Source organism: Juglans regia, chromosome 11 (assembly GCF_001411555.2).
Source record: "Juglans regia cultivar Chandler chromosome 11, Walnut 2.0, whole genome shotgun sequence".
Taxonomy (NCBI): domain Eukaryota; kingdom Viridiplantae; phylum Streptophyta; class Magnoliopsida; order Fagales; family Juglandaceae; genus Juglans; species Juglans regia.
In genome coordinates, this window is record NC_049911.1 from 37,076,527 (window position 1) to 37,092,797 (window position 16,271).

At 36.2% G+C, this 16,271-nt stretch overlaps 1 protein-coding gene across 1 annotated transcript in view; it reads left to right on the plus strand.

Moving 5' to 3' along the window:
• The first annotated feature begins 380 nt into the window (after nt 1-380).
• Nucleotides 381-16,271, plus strand: part of LOC109000720 — a 33,831-nt gene continuing 17,940 nt past the window's right edge. The window contains exons 1-20 of the mRNA XM_035695444.1: nt 381-616; nt 1,295-1,418; nt 1,539-1,601; nt 4,830-4,931; nt 5,037-5,205; nt 5,349-5,447; nt 8,644-8,793; nt 9,361-9,400; nt 9,689-9,746; nt 9,872-9,954; nt 10,496-10,594; nt 10,727-10,842; nt 10,921-11,039; nt 12,159-12,229; nt 12,399-12,504; nt 13,197-13,336; nt 13,491-13,649; nt 13,727-13,830; nt 14,001-14,176; nt 14,583-14,772. Of these exons, the coding sequence (XP_035551337.1) occupies nt 554-616; nt 1,295-1,418; nt 1,539-1,601; nt 4,830-4,931; nt 5,037-5,205; nt 5,349-5,447; nt 8,644-8,793; nt 9,361-9,400; nt 9,689-9,746; nt 9,872-9,954; nt 10,496-10,594; nt 10,727-10,842; nt 10,921-11,039; nt 12,159-12,229; nt 12,399-12,504; nt 13,197-13,336; nt 13,491-13,649; nt 13,727-13,830; nt 14,001-14,176; nt 14,583-14,772 (2,231 nt within the window). The 5' untranslated portion in view covers nt 381-553. The remainder of the gene's footprint in view (nt 617-1,294; nt 1,419-1,538; nt 1,602-4,829; nt 4,932-5,036; nt 5,206-5,348; nt 5,448-8,643; nt 8,794-9,360; nt 9,401-9,688; nt 9,747-9,871; nt 9,955-10,495; nt 10,595-10,726; nt 10,843-10,920; nt 11,040-12,158; nt 12,230-12,398; nt 12,505-13,196; nt 13,337-13,490; nt 13,650-13,726; nt 13,831-14,000; nt 14,177-14,582; nt 14,773-16,271) is intronic.

Here is a 16,271-nt window from a genome sequence, read left to right on the forward strand (position 1 = left end):
TTTCTTGCCAAGCCTTTCTATGCTTGCTGTCAAAAGGTCACATGTTTTCCAAATTTCCAGCCCACCTGCTTGTTGCAAGTTCTCGAAGGTAGTTTATCATCGGGAAGGTATAAGGGCGACAAGTCTCATCTGTCCCTACCGTCCACTTTCTCTATGCGGGGTTGCTTTGTGGATGGATTTTATTTGTGATCTGAGTACTCTGTAAAGGTCCACTGACTCATTTTGATTTGAGATTTGAAAATGTTGAATTGCTTGTTTTATTTTGCATTAAAATTTAAAAAATTTATAATAATTAGATAAAATGAGATAAGATGAAATGAATTGAAAGAAACTGCAAAAACAAACACAGGTCTAACAATAACAACAAGGGTTGTGTTGAATCAATTGATTCAATTCTCCGGGTTGGAAAACCCGTTACAGGAATAGAATTTGGGTTGGAAATTCGGCAAGGGCCAAACCGGATCGAAATTTTATTCCCGACAAAAAGATTGAGAGGACAAATTGTTCTGTTCAGTCCAGTAAAAGAAACGAGGAGTAGTAGAAGAAGGCGAAGATGGGTTGTGACGATGGATCTACCTTCTCTCGTACGTCGGCGTTCATCTGTACAATTTTACTGGTAAAATTCCGAAGCCTTACTCACTCTCTCTCTCTCTCTCTCTCTCTCTCACACACACACACACACACACACACACACACACTTAACCAGCTCCGGAGGCACAATATATATCGATACTACCGATTTGTTCGGTTGAGCGTAATCAATCATAGGGTTCTTTTGTTTGCGACCTTTGGCTGATTGATTGGTTGATTCTAGTTTTAATTTTATTTTTATAGTTTTGAGGGGTTAGAGTAGAGAAAGAATGCGCTGGCTTGGAGCCTTGGAGACTATGGATGTCAGGAGAAATAAATCTTCATTCTCTTCGACGCGCGTCCCTTAAACACGCTGTCCCTCCTTCGCTACGCTCGTCCTCTCCGAGGAGGAACTAGTTTCTCACTCTGTATGAGCTGCCTACGAATTACGGCCTCGTCTCTACTTTTAAGGGCGACGAGGGGCCTCGTAAGCTCTAGAGATGTGAGACCGAAAGAGAACTCCTTTCTCTTCGTTAGTTTCAATGTTAATTTCTTAGCTTTTGACGAGCGTTCACACTGTCCTGCATTGGAGGAATATTAAATCTGCAATGCTCAAGTCCTCGGTCTAGAAATTTTACATTATTTGAGAAATTATTTTCGAATTAATCTGGATGCCCAACTTATTTGTCTCTATCATGATATGCTGATCTATGTGGTGTACTAGTTCTTAGCAGCCGGGGCACTTGGATCCACCCCTGAAACTCATAGAAGTGGCATGTCATCTTTGTTCTCTTTATTTAATCTTAAGGAGAAGAGTCGTTTCTGGAGTGAGGCTGTTATACATGGAGGTATGTCCACACTTCAGATCTTGTTTATTTGAATTTGTGTATTCCTTTTTACTTTTTTTCATATGACTGAGGAATGACCTTGTTTGTTGTTTCTGATAAAAAACTATTTGCCATTGTTAGATTTGAATGACTTGGAATCTTTAAGCCCTGGCAAAATGGGTGCGCTCAATTACACCAAGGCAGGTAGTTTCATGTCTCTTTCATCAATATATTTCTGAACTTTTTTATTAGCCTTTGTTTGAGGTTGTGATGCATGTAATAATTTACCTATCATTCTCTGTCAACCTACATTATAGAATCAATGTTAGATCATGCCTCTAGCAAGATGGTTCTGTAGTTAGCTTATCCTACTCATTAGGCCTGAGAGTTTTTCAAGGGTCAAAGCAGATAGCCAGTTTGCCAGTACCATGGTAGAACTAGCACGTGTAGGAACTACTTGTCCCTGTACCCCCTCCTACCACCACAAAAGAGGAAAGATGAAAATAGAAAAAACATAAATAAGAAGGGTGCAGGGGAATTTCTGTTTGTTTGGTGTCCTAGGTGTGCTCAGCTAAGATTCAATATATCTAGTGGTGGATATATAGTGACACCTGAAATCCTGTCGTACTTGTGTCCTCTTGTCTAGAGTGTGATGCTCTTTAACGTGTTTGTGCTTAATGGAAAGGATGTCAAATTCCTTCTTTGCCTTCACCTTGTGGCAATCTCCACCCTTTCCAACCAAAAAAGAAGAAGGAAATACAAAAGATCACTTTATAAAACCAACTGAGAGATCAACGTAGTTCGAGAGTTTTTTTAATCAAACAATAGTTTTTCAATAAGTAAAGATACTAAAATTCTAATAATAAAAAGCACTGAGGGTGCAACCCTAACACCCAAGATGTATACAAAGGAAAACACCTATGAGGAAGGGGAGCAAGACTTAATGAAATCTACAAACGACAAGAAATGGGTGTTGTTGTGTGATATTGTCCAATCATGTAAAAATTTGAGCATAGAGGTATTTAACTATAACAAAGTTTTTTTTTTTTTTTTGAAATATTCAAAATTTTGGGCAACAACATATGGAGAACCATGAAATCTTTATATGATTGGACAACACTCTAGCGAAGTTGTTTGGGTATCCAAAATTTGAAGATTTTTAACAAGGCTTTATTGGGCAAATGGCTATGGAGATATTACCTAGAACGGGAGGCCTTGTTGAGAATCGTCAGTGATTCAAAGTATGGTAGAGCATGGGGAGGTTAGTGCTCAAATGACGTGAGTGGACCATATGGGGTGGGGCTTTGGAAGCTCATTGTAAGAAGATGGACTACATACTTTAGTTATACCCGCTTTGAGGTGGGGGGTCCAGAATTAGATTCTAGTATGACATATGATGTGGCGAAAGGGCACTCAATGAAGCTTATTTAGAATTCTATGGTATAGTGAGAATGAAGGAAGCCATGCGGACGTCCTAGATCAATCCAACATCACTCCCCAATGAAATGTCACATTTTTTAAAGTCGCCCAAGATTTGGAAGTCGGCTCATTATCTGAATTCTATAACATATAATTCTTTATTCCTATGAGGGGGGAGTTGAAGATAAGCTTTTTTGGCGCCCTTCTACGAAAGGGAAGTTCACCGTTTGGTCCTTCTACCAATCCTTGAATACGTAAAATGCAAATCCATTCCCTTGGAAGAGTATTTGGAAGACAAAGGCCTATTGAAAACAACCTTTTTTGTATGGACGACTTCCTTGGGTAAGATTTTCACAATAGACAACTTAAGGAAACTTAGAATCATAGTCATGGAGGGGAGTCCGTTGACCATCTACTAATAGATTGTGAGATTTCCATGACCGTGTGGAATGACTTGCTAGGGTGGGTCTAGCTTGGGTGATGCCAAGAAGGGTGATCGATCTCCTAGCTTCATGGAGAGGCCTTCAAGGCACTTCATAGATTGCTGCAATTTGGAAGATGGTTCCAATCTGCCTATGGTGGTATATTTGAAGGGAGAGGAACGGGAAAAGCTTTGAAGATTATGAGCGGTCGATGGATGATCTTAGAACTTTCTTTTTTAACACTTTGTTTCATTGGTTGATTGTAATTGATTTTAGTGGCATGAACATTCATGAATTTTTTGTATCACTAGAACATCACACTTAGACATTGCTCTTGTATTTGTCATGTGTACTTGGGCTTTTGCCTATCCTTATGATCAATAAAATCTTGTCTACTGATCAAGAAAATATCGTGGGCAGTTTTTTTCCTTACATCTGCTCCACATAAAGCACAAAGAAACTGTCCGTAAGACGTTGAGCATAAGACATTGAATTTACCACCTGGTTTACCTCCCCAAGCAGCCAACAACTTCACCACTCATCAGGCATCATCCATATAGTTCCAACAAGAGTAATCTGTGACTTGTAAGGCCCTAGCCACTTCATAGTGAAGTAACAAGTGATTGCTAGCTCTCTCTCACCTCTTACACATACTACACCAATCCATCACCATTAGTGCCGTTTCCCCAAAACTTCCATAGTTAAAGCCTTCCCTAGTGCTGCTTTCCATTAGAAACAAGTGATCAATAGTTTCCTCGCACCTCCTACACATACGACACCAATCCATTCTATGCCAGTTATGAAAAAATTTGATGAAAATCCCTCCAACCTCGACAAAGATTTTTTCACACCCCCACACCATAAGGTCCTTTAAATTTTACCTACAAAACCCCACGTGAACATTTCTAAATGAGCAGAATACAATGAATTCCCCTGCATACTCTCTTTTTCCACCACCCTCCCATTCAACATTAGCAAAATACTTCCAAAACCCCCCATTGATCCCATATTACACCAATCCATGCACCAACATTCCCATAGACTCCTCACAACAGCCTTTTTTACAAGTTCCAATTTAGTTCTTGAAGGCACACAATATCAATCTTCCACACCAAGTAAATTCCTCACTTCGATTTTTTATCTCGCTTGTTCAGACTCTGACATTCCATGATTGTATTCTTGGCTTCATATAGAGCAGTTTGAGCGCTCTTCATTTTCTTTACACCTTCCTGACCTTCTCCCTCTAGTGTCATAGTTAATGCAACAAGTTAAGAGCTTCAACTCACAATGCCTTTTAGGGGACAAAATTGTCATTTTCTGTAAATCATTGTTTAAGGTCCCTGTGTCAATTTCAGAGGTAGTTAGAAATGCTTTATTGATGGGAAGGTACCATAACTTGGGATAGTTAGAAATATAACATGCCCTCTAGAGGATATTAATTTGCTATGCCCATTGTTGAATAAGTCTTTGTACCCTTAGATTGTAGTTTTCTAATTATGTCTACTTTATTTCTACAAAGCTATGTCGCTTGCATTAATTGGAAAGTGATAAGTACTGAACTATTACTATATCTTTTTTACCTGTATTTCAGGTAACATTGCGAATTATCTAAAGCTTTTTGAAGTTGATTCCATATATCTTCCAGTCCCTGTGAATTTCATTTTTATTGGATTTGAAGGGAAGGGCAACCAAGGTACATAAATTTACTCTTTTTTTTTTTCATGTGCTGAAATTTATGTTCTTTGGAATTGTTGTGTGATGGGTTCAATAATTGTGTCTATATGTCGTTGTTCTTTAGAATTCAAGCTTCACTCTGAAGAACTTGAGCGGTGGTTCACGAAAATTGATCACATCTTTGAACATACACGAGTTCCGCAAACTGGAGAAGTTCTGACCCCATTCTACAAAATTAATGTAGATAAAGTGCAACGTCACCATCTTCCTATTGTCAGCCACATAAATTACAAGTAATGCTTTTTTATATTTTTGTCTATATTTTCATCATTTAATGTGAAGTTAGGACTATTTCAAGTTAATAGTGTCCTGCTTCATAGGACGTTATAAAACAACCAATATTACCACTATTATGACGATGAATTTATCTGTGCAGTTTTTCTGTTCATGCGATACAAATGGGCGAAAAGGTTACCTCTATTTTTGAGCATGCTATCAATTTGTTTGCCCGTGAAGATGATGTTTCTAGTAACAGGTAATCATTTTGGTAGGTATCATCACTAATATTAGAAAATCATTGAGACATGTGGGCCAGATTCTTATTATCTTCACTTTGCTGGAAATTGTGGCTTCACTTTTAGGTGTGCCATTAGATGTACCGATGTTGTCACTCCTGACAGTTCTATAACTCCAATATTCTCATTTCTAATAGGAATGATTTGAAGCATATTTGTATCGGGTTAAGGTGATCTCCCATGGTAATGGTCTTCTATTTTCTGCAGTAAAGTAAATTTACTAGGTGAATATTGAAAGACCATTGATTTTAATGTTGGTTTTTTAAAAAAAAAAAAAAAAAAAAAATACTGTTATAAGTAGATCGTTTGAAACCCCTACTGGTTGGCTCAAGTGGTAAAGGCTTTGGGTTTGGGGGTATGCTCCCCCTAGGTATAAGGTCCAAATCTCCTTGGGTGCAAACAATCTCTAGGGGTCATCGGATTGAGGGATTTTCTCCTTGAATCACTCGAGGTGCACTTGCGGAAAACTCCTTGTTGAGGGCCTGTGCACCCCTGGGATTAGTCGGGATCCTGTTCCCAGACACCGTGTGCCAATAAAAAATAAAAAGTAGATCGTTTGAGGTTATTGGAATTCCTTTGTTTGGATGGCCATGCTTTCATGTACAGTATATATGGTGAATTAAGTTTAGTACCTTGCTCTTTTTATTCTATGGGCTTTGCTCTAACATTTTCTACTAGATTGTGTTTACATGTTCTGTTTGGCTGGTCCCGTGGTAACCTTATTGCTTTAGGTCTGGACATTCCATTCCTGTTGTTTTATATTATAACTTTTCCAGAGATTTTGGAAGCTCATAGTGTCTTCGTATTATAAGTTTCTGGTGTTTCATATTAGAAATTTAGAAGTTTCATAGTGACAATCTCACACTGAAATTGTAGATGGTCAATGGACTCTCTACTCTTCTTGCATATACAATACCAATCCATCACTATGATTCGATGTTTCCTCAAATTGTCTAGAGTGGGGATCTTCCCCAAAGAAACTGTCCATATAAAAAATGTTGCCTTTAGAGGTGTCTTTGGCTTCTAAATGCTTTCCATGAGAATGAGTTTGTGTTGTGCGTGGTCATGGCTTGGTAGAAAGAGCGTAATGTGAATATTCTTTTCTTAGAGCACTCTCAATGGATTAGCTAAAGCTAAAGTACATTTTTGATGAAGGTAAGATGAATTTAGCTTTTAGCTATTCCATTCACATAAATCTCTACATTGGAATGGCTATTTTTTCATTATATAATAATAAAATAATATAAAATGAATTTGGCTTTGGATATTCACATCAAATTTTCACATTGGATTATTTATTTATTCATTATATAGCAATGAGTAATTAATAATTAAAAAAAAATTAATTTTTTTATTATTAATTAATTTTATTTTATCATATTTTACTAATTTCTATCATTCCCATCCAACTATATTTTTTTTTATCAAATTTGGACAGAGTATCTATGAGCCCGTGCACTTGAAGAGAGCATCCATTCAACAAACATTTCTAAAAACTGGACATGGTGGTTTGCTGGAGAGAGAAATAATTCATAAAATAAGAATTTGGCCTATGAACAGGAGCATTCAAATTTGGAAATTATTTTGAATGTAACTGTATCTAAATTCCAATTATTTAGAATTTGGCTAATCCATTGTGATAATTTTTTGTTCTTTAATGGCTAAATACTCAATGGATTTAGCTTTTAGCTAATCCATTGAGGATGCTCTTAGAGGGGCACAAAAAAATCTTGTCTTCAACTCTCCCGACAGACGAGTGGAATACACAAGGTCAAAGAATGCCGAAAAAAATCAATTTCCCAATCTTGCGCATCTGTGAGAAATGTGACATATTATTGGGGAATACAATTGGAGATGATTAATAGGTCTACAATCGATGCTTCTTTCATTCTTGCTAAACCATAAACTTGTGGATAAGTTTTCTTGAGTGCCATATCGCCACACCATACATCATGGTAAAATTTGACCGTGGTTCCATTATCCACAGTAAAGCGGATATTACTTGCATCTGCATCCCAACCTCTTCTTATATGCTTCCACAACCCCACTCCATAAGACCCACTCACCTCATTAGAACACCAGCCTCCCCATGGTTCCCCATGATTCAATTCGATGATGATTCTCCACAAAGCCCCCCGTTCATAGTGATATCTCTATAATCATTTACCAAGAAAGGCTTTGTTGAAGGACTTCAAGTTTCGGATACCCAAACCTCCTTTGATGGGGGAGCATATCGTGGCCCATTTCACCAAGTGAAATTTAAACTCGTCATTAATCCCCCCGGTAAGAAGTCTCGTTGGAGTTTCTCCATGCGATGAGTCACCTTGGAGGGAAGCGAGAATAATGAGAGGAGATAAGTTGGCAAATTGGAAAGATTACTTTTGATTAAGGTGACCTTACCACCGTTGGATAAATATATCCTCTTCCAACTAGCCAATTTCCTTTCCATTTTTTTTCTAGAACATCATAGATTTTGATTTGAATGTAGTGCCTAACGGGAGGCCAAGATATTTCATAGGTAGTTGAGATATTTTGCATCCCAAAATGGAAGCCATACTCTCCACATTAGGAACTTCCCCCATTGACACTACTTTTGATTTGGCCAAGTTCACTTTCAATCTTGATACAACTTCAAAGCATAATAGGAGAGCTCTCAAAGCTCGAATTTGATCATGGCTGACCCCTCAAAAAATTAAGGTATCATCGGCGAATAATAGATGAGATATGTTGAGCGAGCCAATAGTTGCCTCCCCTAATAAGAATCCAGATATGGACCCACACCCCATGCCACCTGAAATCATCTTACTAAATGCTTCTATCACAAGACCAAAGAGTAGCGGAGATAGAGGGTCACCTTGTCTCAATCCTCGTGAGCTTTTAAAGAAGCCTTTTGGCATGCCATTCACCAATATAGAGAAACATGACGTAGAGATACAATGATGGATCCAAGTACACCATTTTGTACCAAAGCCACATCTCTCGAGTATTTAAAGTAAGAAACTCCACTTGGAATAATTTATTATGAGTAAATTCTTCCTTTTGTTCACTATTTCTTCTACACTAAAAGTTGAACTTACGTGATTTATATCGACCTTGTTTGTTGGTCTTTTATTTTTTTTGGATGTGTTTAGTAATTGTGTTCACTCTTGCTTACAGGGATGACGGGGGTGCTCTTTGGCAAGTTGATGTGGACACGATGGATGTTCTTTTCACTAGCCTTGTTGAATATCTCCAACTTGAAAATGCATATAACATTTTCATTTTGAATCCTAAGCGCAATGTGAAAAGGGCTAAATATGGATATAGGTGAGTATCTTACTGTGATTCTGTCCTTTCTTTTTATTTAGGCTCCTTTTGTTTCAGTAAAATATTCCATGGATTTTTTTTTCCTGCGGTTGTAGGAAAATTATACCAAAGAGGTGGAAGAGAGTTGACATGATTTCCAGACCAAGTTTATGCCCTCTCCCTGCCTCTCATTGTCTCCCCAACTCTGCATGACCACCATAATTTCCCAGATCACCCTAAACTGCTACACTATAAACTGTAAATCCCTTTCACCCTAATAACGTAATAAAAGATAATTCACCAATGACCATTAATTTTACAAACTCCACCCAGTTGGTATATTGTCTGATTGTATGTAACATGTTGATGTTAAATTTGTAAGCTCCTGGCATTATCTTACGATCCTACATTCTTTCCATCTTAATGTGTATGGTAATGGGACCTGTTTATGTTGTTATGACAATCTGGCAGTTTCTGTATCAATGTTTCCTGTTTTGTTTACTGCCTCATTCTTTCTTTATTTAGTTCTTAATTGTTATTGCCCATTTGTTTTTTTAATTTCCCCCTTTTTTCTTTAATATGTTGCAGGAGAGGTTTATCTCAGTCAGAAATAGACTTTCTTAAAGCGGTACTTTCTTTTTCTTTTTAGTTTCTTTGTTGGCATTTTATTTTCGTTTCAATTCCTTAAATATGTATATTAATCTGGATCGGATCAAATGTGTTTATTAATTTTCAGGTTTTACTTATCAAAATATTAATTTTCAGGTTTTCTGTTGTTCATTCAACATATAAATGTTGTCTTTAGTTAGAATGATAGGTTTAAGGTATTTTGTGGCCACATAATTTTTGCCAAAAAATTTTCTGCTCCACTTATCTTATTGACAAAATCAGCACTGACATTTTTTGTTGTGCACAGAACAAGAGTTTGCAAACAAAAGTTCTCCAGTCAGGATATGTTCCAGAAACTGTTCTCGGTATGCAAACTTTCTTTTTTTCATTTTACTTGTCAGGAAACACCTGAAATTCCTATTCATTTACAGATGCATAGGAATAGGTAGCTTCATCTTCTTGAAATGGCTAAATATCAATTGATTCACAGCTCTCGATAAGATTAAGAGACCTTTGTATGAGAAGCATCCAATGGCAAAGTTTGCCTGGACAATAACTGAAGATGCAGACATGGTTAGTCTACTTTGTGCTTAAATTACTTGAAAATATTGAATGCTAATGTAGGTCGTTCCGGGGATTAAGTTATAACCGGGTAAAAGATATGTTGCGTTTGCACAGTCTTTGTCCTTGTCTTAAAAAAGTTGAAACTATTGAATGCTAATGTAGTTCGTTTTCTTGAGTAGTTCTATCCTATGATATATTTGTGTTCTATGAAATAGGAAATTAGGATTTAATGTGAGGTGCAAAGAATGTTGCATCTTTTTAAAAGGAAGGAAACTTCCATGCTTACAATTTTAGGTTTTTAGAAGAATGATGTTTTGGGCCCATATGGTTATATTTGTAATTGTCAAATGTTTGCCTCCATAGCTGATAATTTATAAAATTCAATTTTGCTAGGAATACCCCAATATGTTAAAATTATTATCAGTAATATGCTTCTTTTTAAAATTTTTTAACCACAAGCTTGCAGTTTTTTGTTGAGATTTTAGAGCCTTCCTTATTTTCATCGATCATTACAATTTAGATACTACTGTTGCTCAATAATAATTTCCAGGGGGAATGGTACAACACTTGCCTAGATGCGCTGACTAATGTTGAGAGGTTGTACCAAGGGAAAAATACTGCAGATATTATTCAGAGCAAAGTTTTACAGGTATATGGTCCTCTCTCTCACTCTGTGTATGTGTGTGTGGATGTTATGTGTATACAAATAAAGTGCTCAAGAAGAAAGCTTTTTAGAGGTTAATTGTTTTCTTAATCATTTTCAATTTCTCTTTATTTCAAGTTATTGAAAGGGAAGAATGAAGACATGAGGCTCCTTTTTGAAAAGGAATTAAAATCCAGGGATTTTGGTGATTTTCATGTCGAATGTCTCACAGATACATGGATTGGAAAAGACAGGTTGATTCTCTCTTCCCCCCTCTCTCTCCTCCCCTCTCTCCCACAAGCTAATAAAGACAGAAATATCTACTGCATCAGGTGGGCATTTATTGATTTAAGTGCAGGCCCTTTCTCATGGGGACCTGCTGTTGGTGGAGAAGGTGTGCGCACAGAATTAAGTTTACCAAATGTGGAAAAAACAATCGGTGCAGTTTCAGGTACTACTGTAATTCTTATTAGTGCTTTGTCATTTGTATGTGCTGATGTGTGCACGATTCCTTTTTTTTGTCAACATTTCCCATTTTTTGATTAATATGCTGCCCATTTGTAGAGATGATGTTATTCGTTTGATGTTATAATATTCTGAGAAAAATGGAAAAATGCTCTTTGACTGTCTTAGACACTGTAATGTATGTTGGCTTATATGGTTTGTTTGGCTGTAATGGTTATGGGTAGGGGTGATTAACGGTCCGGTCGGACCGAACGGACCGACCGTTTCGGACTGGACCGAGACTTAGACCGGTCCGGTCCGGTCCATATTTTAGAGGACCGAAATCATTCGGTCCGGTCCACGGTTCACGGTTTTTTCGGACCGGACCGGACCGGACCAGACCGAATGAAAAATTAAAAAAAAAAATATTTTTTATATATATTTTATATATAATAATTGTACAATTAACAATACAAATTTTTAAATATATTATTAATACTTGTTAATATTCTATAAATTAACAATATTTTATATATATTTTCATTTAACCTATCACTATTAACAATATAAAATTTTAAATATACTATTAACACTTGTTAATATTCTATGAATTAATAAATATATAATATCAATTAGTTAATTATATAGTAATTATATAAATTAATAATATAATTTTCATCTAATTTATTATCATTGACCATATAAAATATTTTTTTATTGAGTTTGTTACATAATCCACATTAATAAGTCACTTAATTTAATTTAGTATTTTAAATAAATTTTTTTTATTAATTATTTAAAAAAAAAAAAAAAAAAAGGGCGGACCGACTGGACCGGACCGGACCGGACCGTTTGCAGCCCTAGTTATGGGTTGTTTTCTTGTATGTATATTCTTCATAAAACAAATTCTTTTTCTCCATGTTGTGGAAACCTTATGGAGCCTTGTTATGTGAATGAGGTGCTTTAATGCTACTCTGTTGGGTTTGCTGTTATACTGTCAGAGTGGTGGTTAAGTACCTAAAGAATAAGGTGCAATAGATGTTGTTGTGGATAATGCATGTTTGAGCTCTTTAAACGAGTGTTTAATTTTCCTTGATAATTAATTTTGACTTTTTGTGGCATGCAGAACTTTCTGAAGATGAGGCTGAAGATAGGTTGCAAGATGCTATTCAGGAGAAGTTTGCTGTATTTGGTGATGTATGTTCTTTGTGGTGAATATAAGAATTGAATACTATGTGAGATTTTTCAGTTCTTATATTTCACGTTAGTAATTCACCTGCTTGTGAGGCTCCCATGTATCATGTTTTAATCATACTTATGAAAAAGATGTCTCATGTTTTAATCTTTGTGCATTCAATTGTTGCAGAAAGAACATCAGGCCATTGATATTCTTCTGGCAGAGATTGATATATATGAGCTTTTTGCTTTTAAACATTGCAAGGGAAGGAAGGTTAAGCTTGCTCTTTGTGAAGGTGATCTTCTTTGTGATGGCAAAGTTTGGAAAGTTTCTTCTTTTTTTCTTTTAAAAAAATTGGTTTGGGGGTGGGGGGGGATGAGATATGGGTTGGGTGAGGGGATACTTTATTAACTTGCTTATAATGAACTTCTGTGCTGTTTGGTAAGTCAAAATTGTTCCTGTTCGTTTTACATGCAATTTTGGTTATTCTTACAAGTAGAGATAAAATCATAATCATGCTTGGTTTTCATATCTCTGCTATGTAGCAGATGGGAATGACAAAATCATGTTATTTCATTTGTCAAAACATTTCAGGTTTAACAGCTAGGTGATTATTAAAGCAATCTTTACATTAGATATTGAATATGAAAAACAAATGGTAAATTAAATAGGATAGGCATATAAAAAATAGCCTTGCTTTTTGATCCCTTTTCCAAATTCCATCTGAATAGATTTTATTTTATTTTTTTCACCAACAAAAACCCCCCTGCTCTTGTTTCCACTTTTCTGGTCAGTCTAGATACACTTTTAAAATAGTTGATCTTGCACTATTTAAGTCGTGTATCTTGTTTCATATCCTTCTTCATGCAGTATTTCTGTTGTATGATATAATAAATCTGGTGTGAGTTGATTGTTTTCTCGCAAATATTTTCTTTCACATCAAATGTGGCTTGTGAATCATGCATCGTTTGCAATTTATGAATTCAGAACTTGACGAGAGAATGAGGGATTTGAAAAATGAGCTCCAGTCTTTTGAAGGTGAAGAATATGATGAAAGTCACAAGAGAAAGGCCATAGAGGCATTAAAGAGAATGGAGAATTGGAATTTGTTCAGTGATACTTATGAGGTATGCCTATTGGCCTGTCTCTGACAACATTTGTTATTTTCCTTGTGATTAGAAAGCTTATCAATTATGTGCACATTTTTCTAGTTTTGAGGATTGTGCCTTTCCAACCGGAGAAGTCTATATCTATCTGAATAAATAATTTACAACTTTGCAGGAGCTACAAAACTACACAGTTGCACGCGATACTTTTCTTGCGCATTTAGGTGCGACATTGTGGGGATCTATGCGACATGTTATATCACCCTCCATTGCTGACGGGGCTTTCCATCATTATGAGAAGATATCCTTTCAATTGTTTTTCATCACACAGGAGGTATGGCTAATGTTGATAAATTCAAAGAAGCTTTAATGAAACCAAATTTTGTCCTTACTCTTATATATTTGTTGCAGAAAGTAAGAAATATAAAAAAATTGCCTGTGGATCGCAATGCCATTATGGATGGACTTTCTTCTTTGTTATTATCTTCTCAGAAACCTATGTTCAGTGAGCACGTGTATGCATCCGTCATTGTTGTTTGATTTCTTTGAATTTGTGCTTTTGGAATTTCTTTTGCATTAGTTATATATTTATGCCTTTTGGAACTAATATGGTGATAAGATGCTAGATTTGCTGCCCCTTTAAACTTTTCTGTGTCTGCTTTATTGATGTGGATGAGGTTCGTAGGCTAACTCTGTCAGAGGATCCTGCTTTGGCAATGGCCTTTTCGGTGGCACGAAGAGCAGCAGCTGTCCCATTATTGCTTGTTAATGGAACTTACAGGAAAACCATTCATACGTATCTTGACTCTTCCATTCTCCAGTATCAGTTGCAGAGGCTGAATGATCATGGTTCTCTCAAAGGTTCTCTCTGCTGCCTTAAAATGCTCATCTGCTCTTGAAGCTCATTTAACATGATTTTTGGCATTTGTCTCAGTGATATGATTTCTTTATTAGTTTTATCACCAAACCATCCCGTTAATTTTGTGCAACCTGGAGTATCTTGTCAACTTTATATGTAATTTTACTGATGCGTGGGAAATGTGAGCCAAACATTTTCTTCTTTTGATCAAATTCATTTTATTAAGAGCTTAGAGGGGTGCAACCCGAGTACACGGAAATGTGGACCCTTTAACATGTATCTCTTGCATGTTTTTGTTAAAAAAGTTGATCCATTGAAAAAAAGGTGTGGTGAGTTACATGTAACTTGATCCTCTGATGTGTGTGTGTTTGATTTCTGGTACTAATGCTACAATTTGAAAAACTGCAGGGTCACATGCCAACAGTAGATCCACGCTTGAAGTTCCAATCTTTTGGTTCATTCATGGCGAGCCATTGTTGGTTGACAAGCATTATCAGGCAAAGGCACTATCTGACATGATTATTGTCGTTCAATCGGAGGATTCATCTTTGGAGGGTCATCTTCATTGTAACGGGCACTCACTTTTGTGGAATTTGAGGTTAGTATTTAGACATTTATTTATTTTATTTTTAAGTAATAAAACGTCATTAAAAAACAGAAAAGGTGCAACTCAAGTACACAGAATAGGGACACCTACCTAGATGGAGAAAAAGATACAAGAAAAACATTGAAGTTCAAGCCCATTAAAGTTTATAGAAGCTATCCAAATGATTTTGGGTTCCTGTTTTAAAAACAGTTTTCTAAGCTATATATCTCTTTCACACGCTCACTCTCTCGATGGCTTCTTCCAGCATTTCATGCAGAAATAGCTCCTCTCAGTTTCTCTTCTTCCATTAATTCTTCTCAATGTTCTAAGCTCTTAATTTTAAGGGTTTCCTTAGTTGGTTTTCCCATGGTACAGATCTTCAAAGTCTTAACTATACATGTTTTTTTTTACTTATAAAAAAAAAACTATACATGTTTTTTTTTTTATAAGTACTTAACTATACATGAATTAATTTTTAGTGACTGTTAGACCCGGAATATTAATGAAATGGCAAGAATATCTCAACTATCTACTATGATAATTGAGTGAGTTCCAAAAATCTACAATTGTTGAAAATTGAAAACCTTTAAATCGTTTATAATCCCTTAGACTTTTGTATTGTAAGAAATATTAGATTTGAAAATCTTCCAAAATCGAAATTCAAAAAATTAAAATTCTAAAAATTCGTAGAACCTCCATCTCGATGTTATGTAATTTACTACTGTGAGATAGTCAAAATTTACTCCGGTGTGTATCACCTCTATCAATAAGGACCTCAAGTGCCGTAATATACTATGTTTCCTTTTTGAGTTTGTAGAAATTTGTTGGTTTTTCATTAGAAAATAACTGACTTATTTTTAGTACCTAATATATATTCGAATTCGTGAAAAGTCAAATATTTTGAATCTATCATATATTCTTAATCCTATCCCGACCCGAACATGGGTGACCCGACATGACTGACATCCCTGTCGCCCCACCGGATGGGATGCCAAGGGAGGCCAGGTGGAAAGAGATGAACAGTTACCTCGATGGGTCGAGAAACCTGTTGCTGGACATATGTGACAAAGTGATGATTTTATTGAAGGGGTTGAATTGGGCTTGGATAGAAGGGGGCTAGATCAGGTCAAAGACCAGCTTGAAAAGAAACGACCCACTCAAAAGGGCTTGTTAGCTTGAAGGGAAACAATGGGCTTAAGGAGGCAATAGTGCTGCTTGGTGATAAGGACCTGAGAAAAGGGATCATGTTTTTCAATATTATGGACACTTGCTCTACAAACAGTGTTCTTTGAGGCCTTTTGAGAGCCATGTGGCTAGAGACCTTTTGAAGAGAACGGGGTTCACAAAGTGGTGAGAACTAAAGTATGGCTAGTGACAAAGCATAGAGTCTAGATGGATTTACTATGGAATTTTTTAAAATTTTGCTGGGACGTCAATAAGGAAGGCATTTTGAGAGTACTCTAGGAGTCGCATACTTAAGATAAGTTTGTAAAATGTTTCAATGCCACCTT